Here is a 22520-nt window from a genome sequence, read left to right as displayed (position 1 = left end):
CGGATACGATAGGGTCTTTTAAGAGATTTTTGGATAGGTATATGGAGCTTAGGAAAATAGAGGGCTATGGTAAGCCTAGTAATTTCTAAGGTAGGGACATGTTCAGCACAATTCTGTGGGCCAAAGTGCCTGTATTGTGCTGTAAGTTTTCTGTGTTTCTATAACCTTTTTGTGGAATTGCTTGGAGTGAGCTTTCGTCTTCATGGTGTAGTTTTTGCCAGGATACTGACTCACCAGCAGCTGGACCTTCCAGATACAGGTGTATTTTTTGCTACAATCAATTGAAACACCGTGACTGCACACAGGTCTCCTAAAACAGATCTCCATTTAACTAATTATGTGACACCTAAAGCCAGTTGGCTGCACAGTGATGATTTGGCTTGTCATGTTAAAAGGGGGTGATTACTTGCACAGTCAATTATTTTGTGTTTCACATTTGTAATTAATTTAGATACTTTGTAGAAATCTGTTTTCACTTTGACACAGAGGAGTCTTTTTCCGTTGATCGGTGTCAAAAAAGCCAAATTAAATCCATTGTGATCCAAGGGGGGAGGTGAATACTTTTATGGGCACTGTGTGTAGAAATAGTATGTGGCCAGTCACATCAGGAAGAAAGAATCTGAGAAGCTGGAGAAATACCAGGGCTTGAAAGAGCAGATAGGGAGGACGTGGAAGGTTAAAGGCAGAGTAATCCCAGTGGTGATAGGAGCACTTGGAGCTGTGACACCCGGACTGGGAAAATGGCTCCAACAAATCCTGGGAACAACATCTGAGATCTCGATCCAGAAGAGCGCCAAAACCTTAAGCTCCAAGGTCTCTAGTCCCCCAGGTCAAGGGGAAAGATGCACCTACACACCACCCATAAAAAATAGTATATACGCCCTTTTATCTCCATCTGAAACTCTGCCAGCAATAGTTCTGTCGTCAGCAAATCTATAGGTGACATTTGAGCTGCGGCTAGCCACACAATCATTGCTGTTAAGAGAGTAGAGTAGTGGGCTAAGCACACATTCTTGAAGCGCGCCAGTGCTGATCATCAGGGAGGTGGAGGGATTTCTGTTCTACACAGATTCTGATTTCCCGGTGAGGAAGTTGAGAATCCTGTTGCAGAACTGCAGGAATGATTGCGTTAGGTACTGAGCTGTAGTCAGTGAACATCTCCCTCCTTTGAACTTACCCCTCCACTGTCACCTTGAGTGCCCACTTGTATTACATGTTTTTAACTCTATTGATGTTTTGGGGCAAGACCCTTCATCAGGATAACTCAGTCTAGGTGGGGGGTCTTGGCACAAAACGTCGACTATTTATTCCTGTCAATGAATGCTTCCTGACTTCATTCTCTCTTTCCCCCACCCCCCCCCCCCACTGCCATGCTCATCTGTCATCTCCCTCGCCTTGTCTCACCCATCACCTCACCTCACAAACGAGAGAATATCTGCAGATGCTGGAAATCCAAGCAACACACACAGAATCTGGACGAGCTCAGCAGGCCAGTCAGCATCCATGGAAAAAAGTACAGTCGATGTTTCGGGCCGAAACACTGCCTGACCTGCTGAGTTCTTCCAGCATTTGAAGTGTGTTCCTCTGGACTTCTGGCATCTGCAGAATCTCTTGTTCGTATTCCAACTATGCCTCTCATATTCTAAACATCTATCAGGACTCCTCTCAACCTTCATTGCTCCAGAGAAAGCCATCCTCATTTGTCTATTTTCAGTTATGTTTGAGATCTTTTCCTGAGGTTTAGCCCCCAGACCTGGCCCTGAATTTTCATAGCCAAAACCTTTGTTTGCTCTGACGCTGTCTTGGCACCAGTGATGGTCACAGTGCACCCGGTATTTCATTGTCACACTCCTGCTCTGACTTTCAGTTACTGCTGTGTATGACGTGACGTTAAACTTCCGAGACAGGGAGAACCCAACACTACTCGGGATACTGCATGGGAAGCAGTACCACGCAGACATGTGTGTCAGGTAAGTGACAGGCATCGGGCGGCTTTGTCACGCTTCCGTTACTCGTTCAGCAGGCTGCCAGCGAGCAGGGTGTTTTACACAGACCGATGTGCTCTAGAATGTTCTACTAGGCATGGTGGTGGGTGCTGATTCAATAAAAACTTTTCAAGGGAAGAATAAAGGGAAATCTGAAAGGGTTCAAATATCCAGGCTGCGGGCAGAAAATGGGGTACGGGTTCATAAAAACCGATTCACAGTTATACAGCACAGACCATCAGAATAGGAGCAGGATTAGGCCATCTGCTCCACCCACCATTCATTCCATCGTGGCTGATTTATTATCCCTCTCAACCCCATTCTCTTGCCATCTCTCCATAACATTTTACGTAACTAATCAGAAACCTGTCAACTTTTACTTTAAATATGCCCAATGACTTGGCCTCCACAGATGAATTCCACAGATTCACCACCCTCTGGCTAAAGAAATTCCTTCTCGTCTTTGTTCTAAATAGACGTCCCTCTATTCTGAGGCCGTACCCTCTGGTCCCAGGACCCCCCTCCCCACCCAACAGTAGGAAACATCCTCTCCACTTCCACTCTTTCAAGGCCTTTCAATATTCAATAGGTGTTTCTATGAGATCCACCCTCATTCTTTAAACTCCAGTGAGCAGTGAGTACAGGCACAGAACCATTAAATGCTCCTCAAATTCCCCAGATTGCCTGATGCCAAAGCCTTGCTGGTGGATGCTGTGGAGGATCACAAAGACTCGGCCTCCACAGCTGCCTGTGGCAAAGAATTCCACAGATTCGCCATTCTCGGACCAAACTGATTCTCCTCATCTCAGTTCTAAAAGGATGACGGTCTATTTAGAGGATAGAACTGAGAACATTACAGCACGGTACAGGCTGTTGTGCTGACCTTTTAACCTCCTCTGAGATCAGTAACCCTTCCCTCCAACATAGCCCTTCATTTTCCTTTCATCCATGTGCCTACCTGAGAGTTTCTTAAATGTCCATTGAAGCGTGCGTTCCACCCACCCACCATGCTATGTAATAAAAATAATTATCTCTGATATCCCCACTAACCAATCACCTTAAAATAATGCCCTCTCATATTAACCATTTCCACCCTGGGAAAAGGTCTCTAGCTGTCCACTCTATCTATGTCTCTTGTCTTGTACACTTCTATCAAGTCACCTCTCGTCCTTCTTTGCTCCATAGGGAAAATCATTAACTCACTCAATCTATCTTCATGAGACATGCTCCTGTAATGAAGTGAAGCTCCCAAGTGTGGTCTGACCAGGTTTCTGTAGAGTTGCAGCATGATCTTGCAGTTCTTAAACCCAATCCCCTGACTAATGAAGTCTAATACATGATACCCTGGAACCTACCTATCAACGTGCTGCAGCTTTGAGGGATCTCTGGGAGTGGAACTCAAGATAGCTCTGTTCCTTTGTCTGCATCTGGCCCATATCTCTCTAAATCAGGGGTTCCCAACCTCTTTATGTCGAGGACCTCGGGTTGGGAGCCCCTTCTCAAAACCTTTCTCATCGTGTACCTGCCCAAGAGTGTTTTAAATGTTAATGTTCCCACCTCAGCCACTTCCTCTGGCCTCTCATTCCACATATGTGTGGAAACAAAATGCCTCCAGCCTCCAATTACATCTCTCATGAGGTAAAAAACAACTAATAACCCACCCACCCACCCTGGACATTTTCTGTCCCCACCCCCCAAAATCCGGCAGATAATACCAAAGCTTGAAAGCACTTGGCTCAGGATCAGCTTCTAACCCACTATTAGACTTGAATGGTTGTCTGAGACGTTGGGGCGGGCTGCCGTCTTGGACGTTGGGGCGGGCTGCCGTCTTGGACGCTGAGGCGGGGGCTGCCATCTTGGACGTTGGGGCGGCCTGTTATCAGACTATTGAATGGTTACTGGGTTTGTTGAGTTGGATAGTTGTCATGGACATGGAGATGGACTGTTATCAGACTATTGAATGGTTGCCTGGTACGTTGAGGTGGACAGTTGACCTTTCAACCTACCTCATTACCTTGCATTTTATTGTCTACCTGCATTACACTTTCTCTGTAACTGTAACCGTCTTGTAGTTTCCCTTGGCCCACCTCAATGCACTGTGTAATGAAATTATCTGTATCTATTTAGGGAGACCACATGGTGATAGGCTGTTCTGATCTAACAAGCACATGCCACCCATTTACACACGTGAACAATTAATCTAGTAACTGGTACGTCTTTGGACTGTGAGAGGAAACCAGAGCACCTGGAGGAAACCCACATGGTCATAGGGAGAGTGTGCAAACTCCTTACAGACAGTGGTGGGAATTGAACTCGGGTCGCTGTGTACCTAATAGAGTGGCCACTGAGTGTAGATTGAGATGTTCAGTGAAGTGCATTGTTTGTGTCAACTGCCAACACAGTCACCATGCCTCTGACACCAGCGTAGCATGTCCTCTACTCGCGAACCCTAATAGGTACGTCTCTGCAATGTGTGAGGAAACCAGAGCACCTGGAGGAAAGTAATACAGCCGTAGGGAGACTGTTCAAACTCTGTACGGACAACAGTTGGAGTTGAATTGTGTTACGCCAACCTCTACACTAACGTGCCGTCTAGATTACTGGTGATTACTTTTCACTGTATCTCGGTACAAGTGGTAATACTGTCTCACCCTTAAACCTGATTCTGGTCTGCCCCCTTGACCTTGAACGTCAAGCCAGTCTGCCCTCTCCAGTCTACCTTCTCACCCTGTGCTGGCACCGGAAGTGTAGTGACACTTAAAGTCATCAAAAAATACAGCACAGAACAGGCCCTTTGGCTTATCTAGTCCATGCTGAAGTGTTAGTCTTACTTGTTCCAACAACTTGCACCCAGACTTCCAGGATGCCCTCCTCAACACATTGGTTGTTAACAAGGGTGCCACATTTCACTGTATGTTTTGATGTACATGTGACAAATAAAGCTTAATTTTCTCTCTTTTAATCTCCTGTTTTCCCTTTGTTGGACAGGCGGTTTCCTCTGGAGGAGATCCCCGAAGACGAGAAGGAGTGCGCTGCGTGGCTGCACAAACTGTACCAGGACAAGGTAGGGCTCGGGCCTGGCTCCCAGCAGACGTGTGAATTGAACTACCACTGGCATCTGATCTCACCAGTGGCAATCAACACAGATCGTTTCTCTGTGTGTGGTTATTTTCCCCTTTGCCAATCCTCACTTGGGGGCTCTGTGTGTGGTTATTTTCCCCTTTGCCAATCCTCACTTGGGGGTGGGATGTGGGTAGCCCCCACCCTCGCTGGAGGACAGGAACTGAGCTCCCCTGGGGAAATGGTTGCCTCTCTCATGTTCTCCCCCTGCCCTCTCCCCACCCTGAACACTGGAACCCAGAGGCAAGTGTGGTTCGTGCTCCTCATGAGATTTTAGCAGTAGGTGACAATATCGTTGCAGGAATGAGAGTGTTGCTTCTCTGTGCGAGCGTACTTCTTGTGGGTGTTGCTCAGTTCTGCAGGTGCTGGAAATCCAGAGCAACACGCACAAAATGCTGGAAGAACTCAGCAGATCAAGCAGCATCATCTTTGGAGGGAATGAACAGTTGACGTTTTTGGCCAAGACCTTTTAGGACTAGAAAGAAAGGGTGCAGAAGAGAGGATAAGGAGGTGTGGTGGAAGGGGAGGAGCTCAAGTTGGCAAGGCCAGGCGAGGGGGAAGGTGGGAGGGCATAGGCTGCGCCTATCACATGCCAGTTTGTACTCCTCCCTCCCCGTCCCCCCAACGTAGACCATAAGACATGGGAGCATTTAGCCCATCGAATCTGCTCCGCCATTCCATCATGGCCAATCCAGGATCCCACTCAACCCCATACACCTGCCTTCTCGCCGTATCCTTTGATTCCCTGAGCGTTGAAGGGAAATTATCAACTTCCGCCTTAAATATACCCACGGACTTGACCTCCACCGCAGTCTGTGGCAGAGCATTCCACAGACTCACTACTCTCTGGCTAAGAAGATTCCTCCTTACCTCTGTTCTAAAAGGTCGCTCCTCAGTTTTGAGGCTGTGCCCTCCAGTTGTGGATACTCCCCACCAGAGGAAACACCCTCTCCACATCCACCTTATCTAGTCCTTTCAACATTCGGTAGGTTTCAATGAGATCCCCACACATTCTTCTAAATTCCAGTGAGTACAGGCCCGAAGCTGCCAAATGGGGCTTGTATGTTAACCATTTCATTCCCAGAATCATCCTCATGAACCTCCTCTGAATCTCCTTTTTGAGATATGGGGCCCAAAACTGTTGACAATATTCAAGTGTGGCCTGACTCGTGTCTTATACAGGCTTAGCATTGTCTCCTTGCTTTTATATTCTATTCTTGAAATAAATGCCAACATTGCATTTGCCTTCATTATCACAAACTCAACCTATAAATTGATCTTTGAGGAGTCTTGCACGAGGACTCCTAAGTCCCTCTGCACCTCTGATGTTTGAATTTTCTTCCCATTTAGATAACACTATTGTTCCTTTTACCAAATGAGACAGCGGCCACACCCCGGGCAACGGCTTCGACAAGCCGGCTAAACCAGGTGAGGGTAGCCGACGGGTCTCAAACCCTCGGTGAGATAGAGAGTTGTCTATCCCAGCATGTGAAGACAGGCTCCGGCAGACTGAGCGGACGAGACCAATGGAAGGTCCAACGGTCAAGAAGGCGGTCTCTGCAAGCGTCGTGGAACGTGTAGAGCAGGACAAGACACAGAAGACGTCCTGGTCATCCACTGCGCCTAGTCCCATCTCCAGCCGTCTAGACTCTGTCTTGCCACTGGATCCAGATGGGAATTGGGTAGAGAGAGTGAGGCTGACGCTGCGCAACTCTCCCTCACTTAAATCCAAGTCACGCGCTAGTCTCGACACCATCAATAACGGTGTCGAGGTCCTCATCGACGTTGACAATGGACGAACACACACACACATTCTATCTGCCACTTTGTCTGCCCATTCTTCCAATTTGTCTAAGTCCTGCTGCAGTGCATTACTTCCTCAGCACTACCTACCCCGTACCTATCTCCGTATCATCCACAAACTTTGCCACAAAGTGATCGATTCTATTATCCAAATCATTGACAAACAACATGAAAAGCAGTGGTCCCAATACTGACCCCTGAGGAACACCACTAGTCACTGGCAGCCAACTAGAAAAGGCCCCTTTATTCCCGCTAGCTGCCTCCTGCCTGTCAGCCATTCCTCTATCCATGCCAGTATCTTTCCCGTAACACCATAGGATTTTATCTTGTTAAGCAGCCTCATGTGATACCTTTATCACATGCTTTCGAAAACCCAAGTAAATGACATCCACTGCCTCTCCTTTGTCCACCCTGCTTGTTACTTCCTCAAAGAACTCTAACAGATTTGTCAGGCAAGATTTCCTTTACAGAAACCATGCTGACTTTAACTTATTTTATCATTAGTCTCCAAGTATCCAAAACCTCATCCTTAATAATAGACTCCAACTTTCTCAACAGCTGAGGTTAGGCTAGCAGGCCTATAATTTCCTTTCTTTTGTCTTCCTCCCTTCTTAAAGAGTGAAGTAACATTTACAATTTTCCAGTCTTCTGGGACCATGCCAGAATCTAGTGATTCTTGAAAAATCATGAGCAATGCATCTGTTATCTCTTCAGTAACCTCGCAGGACTCTGGGATGTAGTCCATCAGGTCCAGGTGACTTATCCACTTTAAGACTTTTGAGTTTGCCCAGCACGTTTTCCTTTGTTATAGCAATGGCACTCACTCCTGTTCCCTGATACTCACGGACCTCTGGCACACTGCTGATGTCTTCCACAGTGAAGACAGATGTAAGGTACCCGTTAAGTTCATCTGCCATTTATTCCCCATTAATACCTCACCCACGTCATTTTCCAGTGGTTCAATATCAACTCTCACCTCTCTTTTACTTATATAACTGAAAAAAACATTTAGTATCCTACTTCATATTATTGGCTAGTTTGCCCTCATATTTCATCTTTTCCCTTCTAGCTTTTTTAGTTGCAGTTTATCGGATTTTTAAAGCTTCCCAATCATCTAACTTCTCACTCACTTTTGCTGCCTTGTATGCCCTTTTCTTGGCTTTTATGTAGTCCTTAACTTCCCTTGTCAGCCACGATTGCCTACCCCTGTCATTTGAGAACTACTTCTGTGGGGCATATCTACCCTGTGCCTTGTGAACTATTCCCAGAAACTTCAGCCATCTCTGCTCTGCCTTCATCCCCACCAGTATTCTCCTCCAATCCACCTGTGCAAATTCCTCTTTCATGCCTCTGTAATTCCCTTTATTCCATCGTGATACTGATACATGTGAGTTATGCTTCTCCCTCTCAAATTGCAGTATGATTTCAAGCACGTCATGGTCACTGTCTCCTTAGGGTTCCTTTACATTAAGCTCCCTAATAAGATCTGAGTTATTACACAACACTCAATCTAAGTTGGCCTTTCCCTGAGAAGGCTCGTGCATAAGCTGCTCTAAAAAACCCTCTTGTAAGCATTCAACAAATTCCCTCTCTTGCGATCCAACACCAACCTGAGTTTCCTAATTTGGCTTCTTCTTTATTCTGGCTTCATGTCTCTCGGGAATGCGAATTGCTGTAATGGTACTAAGGGACGGTTTTCCCCGCTCCTCCGCAAACTCTCAGAATCGCAGTCTTGTTTCCTGGCAGCAGTACAGTGCAAAGACATAAAGTTACGATAACTTACAAAATACAGTGAATAATACAAATGGGAAGAAATAGTAAGCTAGAGTTCACAGACTGTTCAGAAATCTGATGGCAAAGGGGAAGAAACTGTCTCTAAATGATTGAGTATGGGATCTTCAGGCCTGTGCACCTCCTTCCTGATCACAGCAATGAGAAGGGGGCATCTCCTGAATGGTGGGGGTTCTTGGTGACGGATGCTGCCGCCTTGAAGCACAGCCTCCTGAAGATGTCCTGGCTGCTAGGCAGGCTAATGCCCATGGTGGAATGAATGAGTCTACAGCCCCGTGTGGGTTTTCCCAGTCCTCTGCAGCGGCCCTCGATACCAGATCACGATGCAACCAGGCAGAATGCTTTCCTCTGTAGAAACATGCTCGTCTTTGACATACCTAGTCTCTTCGAGCAGCTCAAAGTTCAAAGTAAAATTTACCAACAAAGTACGTGTAGGTTACCATCTACCCTGAGATTTATTTTCTTGTGGACACTCACAGGACAATGAAGAAATGCAATAGAATTTATGAAAAATTGTACATAAACAAAAACCGACAAACACCAATGTGCAAAAGAAGGCAACTTGTGCAAATAAGTAATATGGAGAACGCGAGCTGTAGAGTGAGCCCGGTTTTGGAATCAGTTCAGCGTTGAGCTGGGTGAAGTTATCCACACTGGTTCAGGAGCCTGATAACTGCTCCTGACCTGGTGCTGTGGGACCCCAGGTGTTTCAGAATCAGAATCTGGTTTTATATCGCTGGTTTAATAGTTGATTGTTTTGCGGCAGCAGTACAATGCAATCTATAATAAACTATAAATTACAGTGAATGTGTGTATATAATGTAAATATATTATTTGTGTATATAAACATACTGTATACACATGCACATTATTTACGCGTCTGTTTATATGTGAATGTGTGTTTGCATATGCAAACCCCATTTCCAGAAAAGTTAGGATATTTTCCAAAATGCAATAAAAACAAAAATCTGTGATAGGTTAATTCACGTGAACCTTTATTTAACTGACAAAAGTACAAAGAAAAGATTTTCAATAGTTTTACTGACCAACTTAATTGTATTTTGTAAACATACACAAATTGAGGCATGGTTACCATTGTGTTACATCACCTTTCCTTTTAATAACACTCTTTAATCGTTTTGGAACTGAGGATACTAATTGTAGTAGATTTGCACTTGGAAATTTTGTCCATTCTTGCTTGATACAAGACTTCACCTGCTCAACAGTCCGTGGTCTCCGTTGTCTGATTCTCCTCTTCATGATGCGCCATACATTTTCAATAGGAGATAGATCTGGACTGGCAGCAGGCCAGTCAAGCACACGCACTCTGTGTCTACAAAGCCACGCTGTTGTAGCCCATGCAGAATGTGGTCTGGCATTGTCCTGCTGAAATAAGCATGGACGTCCCGGGAAGAGACGTCGCCTTGATGGCAACATATGTCTGTCTAAAATCCTAATATACGCCTCAGAGTCAATGGTACCTTCACATACATGCAACTCACCCATGCCGTGGGCACTGATGCACCCCCATACCATCACAGATGCTGGCTTTTGCACCTTTCGCTGATAACAATCTGGATGGTCGTTTTCATCTTTGGCACGAAGAACTCGACGCCAGTTTTTTCCGAAAACTAGCTGAAATGTGGACTCATGTGACCACAGCACACGGTTCCACAGTCTTTCAGTCCATCTGAGATGAGTTCGGGCCCAGAGAACTTGCTGGCGTTTCTGCATAGAGTTGATGTATGGCTTCCTCCTTGCGTAATACAGTTTCAAGTTGCATTTCTGGATGCAGCGACGGACTATGTTGAGTGACAGTGGTTTTCCGAAGTACTCCCAAGTCCAGGTGGCTATAATTGTCACAGTAGCATGACGGTTTCTCAGGCAGTGCCGCCTGAGGGCTCGAAGATCACGCGCATTCAACAGTGGTTTCCGACCTTGCCCATTACGCACTGAGATGTCTCTGAATTCTCTGAAACTTTTCACAATATTATATACTGTAGATGTTGGAAGACCTAAATTCTCTGCAATCTTGCGTTGAGAAATGTTCCTTTTGAACTAACTAACAATTCTCTCACGAATTTTGTCACAAAGGGGTGAGCCACAACCCATCCTTGCTTGCAAAGACTGAGCCTTTGATGGACGCTACTTTTATACCCAGTCATGATACCTCACCTGCTACCAATTAGCCTGCTTAATGTGGAGTCTTCCAAACCGGTGTTACTTGAATATTCTGTGCACTTTTCAATCTTATTTTAACTCTGTCCCAACTTTTGTTGAGTATGTTGCAGTCATCAAATTCTAAATTTGTGTATATTTACAAAATACAATTAAGTTGGTCAGTAAAACTATTGAACATCTTTTCTCTGTACTTTTGTCAGTTAAATAAAGGTTCACCTGAATTAACATTTCACAGATTTTTGTTTTTATTGCATTTTGGAAAATATCCCAATTTTTCTGGAAATGGGGTTTGTACTTAAAGAGAGGGGGGAAAGGTGAGGTAGTGTTCATGAGTTCATTGTCCATTCAGAAATCTAATGGTGGCAGGAAAGAAGCTGTTCCTGAGACATTGAGTGTGTGTGTGTGTGTGTCTTCAGGCTCCTGTATCACCACTTTGATGGTATCAATAAGAAGAGGGCATGTCCTGGGTGCTGGGGTCCTACATGATGGATGCTGCCTTTTTAAGCATGGTCTTTTGAAGATGTCCTGTGTTTAGGCATGGCTGGTGTCCATAGTGGAGCTGGCAGAGTTTACAACTTCCTTCAGCTTTTTCTGATCACGTGCAGTGGCCCCTCCATCACAGACAGTGATGAAACCAGTTAAAATGCTCTCCACAGTACATCTGTAGAAATTTGAGAGAGTCTGTGTTGATGTACCAATACTTCTCAAATTCCTAATGAAATATAGTCACTGTCGTGCCTGCTTTGTAATTGCATCAATATGTTGGGCCCTGGGTAGAAGTTCAGAGATGTTAACACCCAGTAACTTGAAACTACTCCCCATTTTCACTGATCCCTCTGAGGACTAGTTCATGTTCCCTCGTCTTACTCTTCCTGAAGTCCACAATCAATTCTTTGGTCTTATTGACATTGAGTGCGAGGTTGTTGCTATGATACAACTCAACGCAAGTTGATATATCTCACTTCTATACATCACCTCATCACTATCTGAGATTCTGTCAACAATGGTTGTATCATCAGCACATTTATAGATGGCATTTGAACCGTACCTAGTTGTGGAGTCATGGGTGTAGAGAAAGTAGAGCAGTGGGCTAAGCACACATCCGTGAGGTGCACTAGTGTTGGTCATCAGTGAGGAGGAGGCGTTATCTCCAGTCCACGCAGACTGCGGTCTCCCGGTAAGGAAGTCAAGAATCCAGCTGCAGAGGGAGGTTCGGAGGCCTGGGTTTTGATGCTTATTGATTGAGGTTATGGTTATGTTGAACACTGACCTATAATCAATAAAAGCAGCCTGACATAGGTATGCTATTGTCCAAATAGTCCAAGGTAGAATGGAGAGCAAGTGAGATTACATCTGTTGTAGACCTATTGCAGTGATAGATCAGGTCTTTGCTTAGGCAGGAGTCGATTCTGGCCATGACCAACTTCTCAAAGCACTTCATCATAGTTGATGTGAGTGTGGCTAAGGGACAGTCGTTGAGGCAGCTCACCCTGCTCTTCTTAGGCACCTCTGACTGCAGCAGCGAGAGATTCGAAGCTGTCCTTCAACACTCCCACCAGTTGGTTGGCACAGGTTTTCAGAGCCTTACCAGGTACACCATCAGGGTCTGATGTCTTGTGAGGATCCGCCCTCTTGAAAGATGTTCTGACGTCACCCTCTGAGACAGAGATCACAGGGTTGGCAGATGCTGCAGAGGTTTGCACAGGTGTAGTTTTAATCTCCTTTTCAAAGCGTGGGTCCTGCCTGATAGTTGTGAGTAGGGGGCATAGTCTGAATGGTGGGGGTCTTTGATGTTGGATGTTGCTTTCTTGTGGTAGCACTCCATGTAAATGTGCTTAATGGCGACGAGAGCTTTGCCTGTGATGGACTGGGCTGTTTCCACCACTTTCGGGAGACTTTTCCATTCCTGGGCATTGATTCAACCAGTTAGGATACTCTGGTTACAATATTACCAGTACATTAAAGTGCATCTGTAAAAGCTGCTGGTGAGCCTTTCCAGTATTGCCAGTTTAATGGGTTTGCTTGCTTCTGGTTTCACAGGACGCTCTGCAGGAGCAATACAACAAGGAAGGCACGTTTCCCGGACAACGGATTCAGCCCCGCCGCCGGCCGTGGCCCTTCCTTAACTGGCTCTTCTGGGTGGTGGTACTGCTGACGCCGCTGTTCAGCTTCACGGTCGGAGTGTTTGTCAGCGGGTCCCCGGTCCTAATCTGCTCGTTCCTGCTGCTTGTGGGTGCAGGTAGGCTCCTCAGTACTCTCCCGGGGGTGGACGCTGCCCGTGGGCTGGTGCGGGAAGGGGAGCGCGTGTGGATCAGAACTGGGTTTATGCCATGAAATGTACTGTTTTACGGCAGCAGTGCCGGTCATTGACACAGGCCCTCCACTGGTCAGTGTCGACACTGGGTTTTGCATCCTAGCTGTCATACACAAGCCAGGGCAGGACGATACGGAGAGCAAGCTGTTGCCCAGGTAGAGGGCTTCCCCTCTCCATGCTGCTGATGAATCCAAAGGAACGGCAGAAACCAATGCAGTTTGGCACCGGAGGCAACGCAGGAGTTGCCGGTCAGTGTAAACTCAACGTAGGACTGCCTCAGGGATTCCAGCTCCAAATTTTTCTTTGGGATTTACTCCCGAAGCCTTTCTCCATGAGTGGGTATAGCCACAAGGCAGGGGAGGTTTGAGATCAGAGTTTTCCTTCTAGATGAGCTGCCAACCGCGGCTGTGGGGCCCCATCTGCCTGAAGTGACTGGTTTTAAGGCACCACTAACCCGCCTTTGCCCCTTCTGTCAGTAGAAATGGTTCCACCAAGCTTAGTAGCTAAGCCACATGTGAAGGCCAGGAGCTGGATTTGGGTGAGAGGCTGTTTGAGATACCCGCCATTGGGAGCATTGGGAGCATCTAGTAGGCAGTGGGAGCTTGTCAGCACTACCCCTGCCCCCCCCCCCAGCTGTAACAACCCTGAGAAACCAATGCAGTGCAATACATAACATATTACTATAAGTTATGATTTGGTAGAGAACATAGAAAATAGAAGAGTGGAGCGCAGTACAGGCGTCTCAGCCGACAATGTTGTTCTGGTGCTATAACCTACTCCAAGATCAATCTAGCCCTTCCCTCCCATTCAGCCCTCCCCTCCATTTTTCTATCATCCATGTGCCTATCTTTGCCTCTAATGTATCTGCCTCTCCCACCAGGGGTTCCCAGACTTTTTATGCCATGAGGTCTTGCCATTAACCAAGGTTTGGTGAAAGCCCCTGCTTGACACCAGCCCTAGCAGGGCATTCCTTGCACCTCCTCTCTCAGGGCAAGGGGAAGGCCCAGTTTCAAACAGTGATGAGGGGAAATTTCTTCTCCAAGCAGCGTAACTCTTGAGTTTTCCACAGTACTGTGGAAACAAAGTCATTGAATACTGTCAGTAGGAATCGGTTAAAAGGTCGGCACCTCGTGGGCTGAGGGGCTTGTACTGTTTTGTACTGTTCTATGTTCAATATGAAATGGGAGATTGTTACATGGGTAACATGGAGATGAGTTGATTGTCATTTGCACAAGTTCACGTCTGCACGGGTGTAATGAAAACCTATTTGCAGCAGCATCTGAGGCACAGAGCATGAAATATACAGCACACACCCGGTAAATATAAACAAGAAGGAGTCAGTTCGTACAAAAGTCCATTATAGTGCAAAGTGTCAGTTAAAATTATAGAGCACTACTGCAGAGAAACAGGCCCTTCAGCCCATCTAGTCCATGCTGAACTGTTAAGCTGCCTACACCCATTGACCTGCACCGGGACCAAGACCCTCCATACCCCTGCTATCCATGTACGTATCCAAACTTCTCTTAACTGCTGCGATCGAATCCGTATCCACCACTTCCACAGGCAGCTTGTTCCACACTCTCACCACCCTCTGAGTGAAGAAGTTCCCCCTCATGTTCCCTGTAAACATTTCACCTTTCACCCTTAACCCATGACCTCCAGTTGTTGTCTTAGCTTTTGCCCTATCTATACCCCTCAAAATTTTGTGTACCTCTATAAGATCTGCCCTCATTCATTTGTTGAGATTAATGCCCCATGGCAAAGATGAGAATACATCCTGCGAATATGTTCACTGGAGGTGGAGAAGAACTTACCCAAAGGTTTAGGGTCTCAAGCTCAACAAGTAAAGCAGCAAATGAGTGGTGGGAGGTCCCGGACGAACAGCGGCTTGTCCGACAGACTGAGTGCATTGGCTCTCAAAGCTACAGCTTGTACAGACTGACGATGAGGTTGTAGTGAAACCGGTCAAGGCGCATCATCAATGTGAAGTTCAGAAGTCAAGAACCAGGATGAATTGTTTGTCCTTTTTCAGGAGATAGACCATATGGTCTTATCCAAGGATTTATCTCAGCAGTAGACCGCAGTTCTAGACTGGAGGGCTTGGCTTATTAGGAGAGACTGGACAGGCTGGGATTGTTTTCTCTGGAGTGAAGGAGGCCAAGAGGTGATCTTATAGAGGTTTATAAACTCGAGAAATTTGTTATTACCATCACATGTACCAAGGCATAGTGAAAAGTTGTCCATACAGATCAAATCATTACATAGAACACCTACATCTAACCCTTCTCTCCTACTTAGCCCTTTTTTCTTTCATCCATGTACCTATCCAACAGTCTCTTAAGTGTCCTTAATTTATCTGCCTCTACCACCACCAATGCAGGGCACAAAATATATATACACTTGCCTCTGACATTCCCCCCTATACTTCACTCCAATCACCTTAAAATGACCCCCTCCCCCATAGTAGTCATTTCCACCTTGAGAGGGGAAAATCTCTGGCTTTCCACTCCATTTGTGCCTCTTACCATCTTGTACACCTCTGTCAAGTCACCTCCCATTCTCATTCACTCCAAGAGAAAAGACCCAGCTCACTCAACCTATCCTCATAAGGCATACTGTGTAATCCAGGCAGCGTCCTGGTAAATCTCCTCTGCACCCTCTGAGGCCTCCACACCCTTCCTATGATGTGGGGACCAGAAATGAACACAATATTCCACGTGTGGTGTAACCAGAGTTTTACATTACCTCCTGGCTCTTGAATGCAATCCCCTGACTAATGAAGTCCAACGTACCAGGCAGCACAGCACGTAGACTTGCGTGGTATCTTTAAGGGATCACTGTTCGATCTGCAGAGAAAGTGCAGTGCAGGTAGACAGTGAAATGCCAGATGAAGCAGATTGCGAGGCCAAGTGTCCATCTTACCGTACGAAGGGACTGTTTAATAATATTATTAAAGATAGGTAGAAGCTATCCTTGAGCCTCGTAGCATGTGCTCTTTGAGGCTTTTGTATCTTCTGTCCAATGGGAGGGAGGAGAGAATATCCACAGACAGAATCTTTTCTCCCCAGGGTATAAGTATCAAGTATTGGAGGATGTGCGTGTAAAGTAAGATAGGGAGAGTTTAAAGGAGATGAGTGAAGCAGGTTATTTTCTCACACAGAGTGGTGGGTGTCTGGAAGCAGATATGACAGTGGTGTTTGAGGGGCTTTTAGACAGACACATGAATATGCCAGGAATAGACAGATAATAGGTCATATACAGGCAGAAGGGATTTAGTTAAATTTATTTATTTAGAGATGCAGTGCGGACCAATGATTCGCACAGCCCAGCAACCCCAGGATTAACCCTAGCCTAATCACAGGACAATTTAAGTGACCAATTAACCCACTAACCATACATGTTTGGACTGTGGGAGGAAACCAGAGCACCTGGAGGAAACCCACATGCTCACGGGAGAAACTGTACGAACGTACTGCGAGGGCTCCGGAATTGAACCCTGACACTCCAAGCTGTAATAGCATGGCGCTAACCACTACACTGCTGTGATAGTTTGGGTAGTGTTCAGTGTAGAAGTGCTGTTCTGTACTGTTGTGTGTAAAATTATCCCTTTTCACTGTTTCACAGCCTCATTTTGTGTGCGACGGCTGATCGGAGTGACGGAGATCGGAAAAGGTTCAAGCTATGGAAACCAGGAATTCAAGAAGGCAATATAGAGACATTAACAGACACCTATTTACCGAGATAACTCTGTGACTCTGGGAATGTTCCACTCTCCTCCACCTACAGTAACTAACTAGCAACAGGAGCCAAGAACCAGCCATTCCACGGTCTGCTGATGGAGAGTGACCACCCTGGACCACACAGTCCACTCTCAGCCCACCATCCCTACACCCTGTCAAACCCAGGCTCGTCCATGCCCTCCCCACACTTCTCCTGGCTGGAGTTCATCTCTTCCTCCCCACTTCCCCAGCGTCAGTCAGCTCTGCACCCCTACCTCCACATATTGGCAACTGGGATTAACCAAAGGCTGAGCTCGAAGACCAGCTTGTAGTGGATGTCAACCTCTGTCCATGAGTGCAGCGGGAAATCCATTCCCCAACCACCCCCCCCACCCCACCGTCTGTTAGGGTAGCAGGGAATCCATCCCTCTCCTTTCTCTTCCTCACCACCTCTGCACCTCTGTCCATGAGTGCAGCAGGAAATCCATTCCCCAACCTCCCCCTACCGTCCATGAGTGCAGCAGGGAATCCATCCCTCCCCTTCCTCTTCTCCCTCCCCCACCCTTGTCCATTAAGGTAGCAGGAAATCCATCCTTCCTCTTCCTCTTCCCCTCCATCTCTGTCCATGAGTGCAGCAGGAAATCCATCCCCCCCCCTTCTTCCACCCACCCGTCCATGAGTGCAGCTGGAAACCTGTCCCTCTCCTTCCTCTTCTCCCTCCCCCCCCACCTCCCCCCCCCGTCCATTAGGGTAGCAGGAAATCCCTTTCTCTCAGTATTTCCCTTTTTGCTCTTTTCATTTTCTTTCTTATCCTCTCTCTTTCACACCTTCCCTCGCCCCTTCTCTTTCCCTTTCTTTGTCTTTCTCTCAAATTGGCTCCTCCCCACCCCTCTCTTGCTGTTCTTCCTTTCTCCATGTCTCTTTAAAAGTCCATCTGTCTTCCCTCTTTGTGATGTCTCCTCCCTCTCCACCTCTTTCAAACCCCTCTCTGTCTATCCATATATATCTTCAAAACCCTCCTCTCTATATATCTTTCTCTGTCTTCAACCCCCTCCCCATATCTGTCTTCAACTCCCCTCTCTATATCTCTCTCTGTCCCTCTCCCCACCCCCTCTCTATTCCTCTCCCCATCCTCCCTTCTACAGTTTACCTGTTCTAGTTCTGGGATTCTTCCTGGATTCGTGCTCAGATCTGAGGTGTATGTATTGGTTAAATCATGTAACTACCTTTGGTCTGACCCAATACGATGATAGAATTGTCTCTGTGGGGTTAGGCTGGCTTTATCACACACAAACACCTTGGTTCTCGCCAGTTACTGTGTGTGTGTGTGTGTGTGTGTGTGTGTGTGTCTCTCTGACTGTCTGACTGACTGTCCCGGTATGGGTTGTGTGTGAACGTCCCCGGTAAGGGTCGGTGTGTGTGTGTGTCTGACTGACTGTCCTGGTATGGGTTGTGTGTGAACGTCCCCGGTAAGGGTCGGTGTGTGTGTGTGACTAACTGTCCCGGTATGGGTTGTGTGTGAACGTCCCCGGTAAGGGTCGGTGTGTGTGTGTGACTAACTGTCCCGGTATGGGTTGTGTGTGAACGTCCCCGGTAAGGGTCGGTGTGTGTGTGTGACTAACTGTCCCGGTATGGGTTGTGTGTGAACGTCCCCGGTAAGGGTCGGTGTGTGTGTGTGACTAACTGTCCTGGTATGGGTTGTGTGTGAACGTCCCCGGTAAGTGTCAGTGAGTGTGTGTGTGTGTGTGAGAGAGAGAGAGACACCGTCCCTGGTGAGGGTCGGTGTGTGTGAATGTCCCCGGTAAGGGTCTGTACATGTGTGTGTGTGTGTGTGTGTGAGAGAGAGAGAGACCATTCATGGTACAGGTCGGTGTCTGTGTGTGTGGCTGTCCCTGTTACGGGTCAGTGTGTATGTGCGTGTGTGACTGTCCCTGGTACAGGTCGGTGTGTATGTGCGTGTGTGACTGTTCCTGGTACAGGTCGGTGTGTATGTGCGTGTGTGACTGTTCCTGGTACAGGTCGGTGTGTATGTGCGTGTGTGACTGTCCCTGGTACAGGTCGGTGTGTATGTGCGTGTGTGACTGTTCCTGGTACAGGTCGGTGTGTATGCGTGTGTGACTGTTCTTGTTACAGGTCGGTGTCTGTGTGTGAAAGCTGGGTCTGGCACCACGGTGATTGGGAAGACTCGGCCGTTCTGTTTACAGATGAGGATCTGTGCCCTCCATTTGACCAAGTCTCAGTGGGACCCTGTGCACAGGTGGATGGGGGGAGTTATGTGCTGTACTATACATCTGCTCACTGTGACAGTGTGGAATTAAACCCCTGCCTGGGTTCCCGGGGTCCTTCTAACCTCTGCAGGGCCAGCACAGTCTGGGCAAACCTGTCGGATGCAATAAAACCCACGTCAACCCTCTGACTGCGTGAGATATTACAGCGAACATGGTGAACATCTGCCTGTTGACAGCACACTGTTAGCAGCGTACTGAAGACATGGTTTTCAGTGTTTCATCTGAGTGTGCAGTGCATTGCAGTGTTAACTCTTTTGGAAACTCCATAACTTGAAACAACCGTTTATCTCCCCGCTGACCCACCCAGCAGCAAGTAGGTGTAGCTTCCACCTAAAGGAGATCTGGTTGTAGAGACAACAGAGTTCATTACTAATTTATCCCCATCCCTGTAACCAGCAGACAGGGCAGTGCCGAGGAGGTTCACACAGAGTCCACTCCCACACCCACGTTCCTGTTGTTCCATTCCAGTAGGAGCACTCTGGGAATGTTGTGTGGATCGCCCTGTTTCTGCCTCACCTGTCCTGCCACTGGTCTGTGAGTGAGGGTGCCGTGGATCCCAGCTCCCAGCTGCTGCACTCCTTACCTCTCCCACCCCTCCAACCCCTGAGAGTACAGATACTGAGGGCCCACAATGAGAGCCGCCTCCTCTACCCACTCGTCCCTTCCCTGGATCAAACCATCGCACTCCTCCCTCCCACACCCAAACGCGACTCTTTTCTCTCCCTTGCCCCTTCCCTCCTTCCATTCTTGCCAGCACGCTGACCACATCCTCACTTAAACACGGGGTAATTTTTGGAAAGAACCAGTTCAAAATAAAAGGTCCAGTGTTAGATTGATCACCGGGGGAGGGGGGAGTGAAGCCACAGGAGGAGCAATGCTGGCTGAGGGAGCGAAGCAACCTCTACTTGACTATGGACATCTTGCAAATGGTTCATGGCGATTTTGTGAAAAATACTGGACTGAGAATGGGGTATGGACACTCTCAATCAGACCAGAGTGACAGACAAGAGAATAGGAACATTCCCCATTAGAAACTGAGCCTACGCAGAGGGAGCTTCACTCTGTGTCGAACTGTCCCTGTCCTGGGAGTGTGTGAAGGGACAGTGTGGAGGGAGCTTCACTCTGTATCTAACTGTCCCTGTCCTGGGAGTGTGTGATGGGACAGTGTGGAGGGAGCTTCACTCCGTATCTAACTGTCCCTGCCCTATGAGTGTGTGATGGGACAGTGTGGAGGGAGCTTCACTCTGTAACTAACTGTCCCTGTCCTGGGAGTGTGTGATGGGACAGTGTAGAGGGAGCTTCACTCTGTATCTAACTGTCCCTGTCCTGGGAGTGTGTGATGGGACAGTGTAGAGGGAGCTTCACTCTGTATCTAACTGTCCCTGTCCTGGGAGTGTGTGATGGGACAGTGTGGAGGGAGCTTCACTCTGTAACTAACTGTTCCTGCCCCCATACAGAGTATGATCTATTTCTAGAGCCTTTAATGACAAAATATTTATTCTGCATTGGCATCCCTCCCCTCTGTAAACAAATAATTTACTGAAAGCATTGACATGATTGTTTTTATAATATGGTAGTTCATTTCAATAAAGGAGTACGATAACTGGTAAACGTGGGCTGTGGGTAGATCCATGCAGACAGGTGACAGGTTTCCAACCCTTTGGGCTGAGGGAGATGTCTGTTCCACCCAGCACTGCATCAGGGTTGGTATCACTCGATGTGAAGTGGTCTTTATCACCATCACCCACAGCAGTTCCTCTGGGTTACATGCCCATCTGAAGGTAACGGTGAGCCCACTCTGCCTGAGGTGAACAGAAGACATAGGAGTACAATTAGGCCATTTGGCCCATCAAGTCTATTCCGCCATTCCATCATGGCTGATTTAGTATCCTTCTCCCCGTAACCATTGACACCCTGACTTATCATGAACCTATCAACCTCTGCTTTAAATATATCCAATGATTTAGCCTCCACACCCATCTGTGGTGATGAATTCCACAGATTCACCACCCTCTGACTAAAGAAATTTCTTCTCATGTCTTCTAAATGGATGCCTGCGTGTTCTGAGGCTGTGCCCTCTCGTCCTATACTTCCCCATTGTCGGAAGCATCTCTCCACATCCACTCTATCTCGGCCTTTCAATAGTCAGCAGGTTTACCATAAGTTTCCCCTTCATTCTTCTGAACTCTCTCGAGTACAGGCCCAGAGCCATCAAATGCTCCTCTTACCATTGTAAGTACTTTAGGGCTGTGCTGATTTGTATGTTCCGGGCTTTGGGGCTGTAGATGGGGACTGATCTGTTGTACGGCAAGACGTGGCAATTCCTTTCCAGTCTTCCACTACTGATCCCCTGCTTCTTCCCATCTCTGCATGTCCGACGGTATCACGCACTTAACACAAGGACTTCAGGGAATGCCGCACTTGTAGCGGATAAACCGCGCCGCGGTTCTCGGGACCGTGGGCGCCTGTCGCGTCCATCCTGCATTTCAGAATAAAGGAATAAATGATTTCACTCTTTCCCCCGACTCAGGTCTGCTGCTGTGGGTTCACCCCCGACACTAGGTGGGGGGACATGGGACAGGCATAGAGGCTGGTGCACTGGTCATGAAAGGTGGGTGGTATTTACACTGAGGAACCGGGAACTCTCAATTATCTCTGCCTGAGCAGCTCTGATATGGACAACAGCATGTCGTCCAACCCCTTCATGATGTTAATAACTGACTTCCTCCTTTGGTGCTCTCAGCTGAAGAAAGAGGTTTTCATATTTGTTCCACACCTGGAGTATTGTGTTCGGTTCTGGTCGCCTCATTTGTCAAAGAGTATGGAAGCTTTAGAGAGGAAGCACAGGAGATCTACTGGGATGCTGCTTGGGTTAGAGAACATGTCTGATGAAGATACGTTGAGTGAACCAGGTTTTTTTCTCCCATGAAGTGAAGGAGGATGAAAGGTGACTTGATAGAGGTGATAAAAGGCATGGATGGAGTGGACAGCCAGTAACTTCCCCAGGGCAGAAATGGCTACTACAAGGGGACATAATTGAAGGTGATTGGAAGAAAGTATGTGTCAGAGGTAGGTACTGTTTACACAGAGTGTAGTGAAGATGTTTGGCATTTCATCAGTCAGAACACTGCGTGTAGGAATTGGGACATTATGCTGCTATTGTATAAGATGTTGGTGAGGACACACTTGGAGACGTCTGCAGTTTTGATCACCCTGTTTATAGGTAAATCATGGTGAAACTGGCAAGAGTGAAGGAAAGATTTGAGGATGTTTCCTGTCAGAGAGGGCCTGAGTTATAGGGGGAAGCCGGCCATGCTGG

At 47.3% G+C, this 22520-nt stretch overlaps 1 protein-coding gene across 4 annotated transcripts in view; it reads left to right on the top strand.

Moving 5' to 3' along the window:
• The window catches only part of LOC134347790 (1-acyl-sn-glycerol-3-phosphate acyltransferase gamma-like), a 76871-nt gene extending 54981 nt beyond the window's left edge, over positions 1-21890 (top strand). For 3 of the 4 annotated variants that reach the window (XM_063050214.1, XM_063050213.1, XM_063050215.1), the window contains 4 exons: positions 1868-1970; positions 4974-5049; positions 12921-13119; positions 16819-21890. In XM_063050214.1, the coding sequence (XP_062906284.1) occupies positions 1868-1970; positions 4974-5049; positions 12921-13119; positions 16819-16907 (467 nt within the window). In that variant the 3' untranslated portion in view covers positions 16908-21890. The remainder of the gene's footprint in view (positions 1-1867; positions 1971-4973; positions 5050-12920; positions 13120-16818) is intronic. The other variant, XM_063050212.1, reaches the window with a different exon arrangement.
• Positions 21891-22520: the final 630 nt, after the last annotated feature.

The sequence above is a fragment of the Mobula hypostoma genome, chromosome 6 (genome assembly GCF_963921235.1).
Source record: "Mobula hypostoma chromosome 6, sMobHyp1.1, whole genome shotgun sequence".
Taxonomy (NCBI): Eukaryota; Metazoa; Chordata; class Chondrichthyes; order Myliobatiformes; family Myliobatidae; genus Mobula; species Mobula hypostoma.
This window is presented reverse-complemented; position numbering and strand designations above follow the sequence as displayed.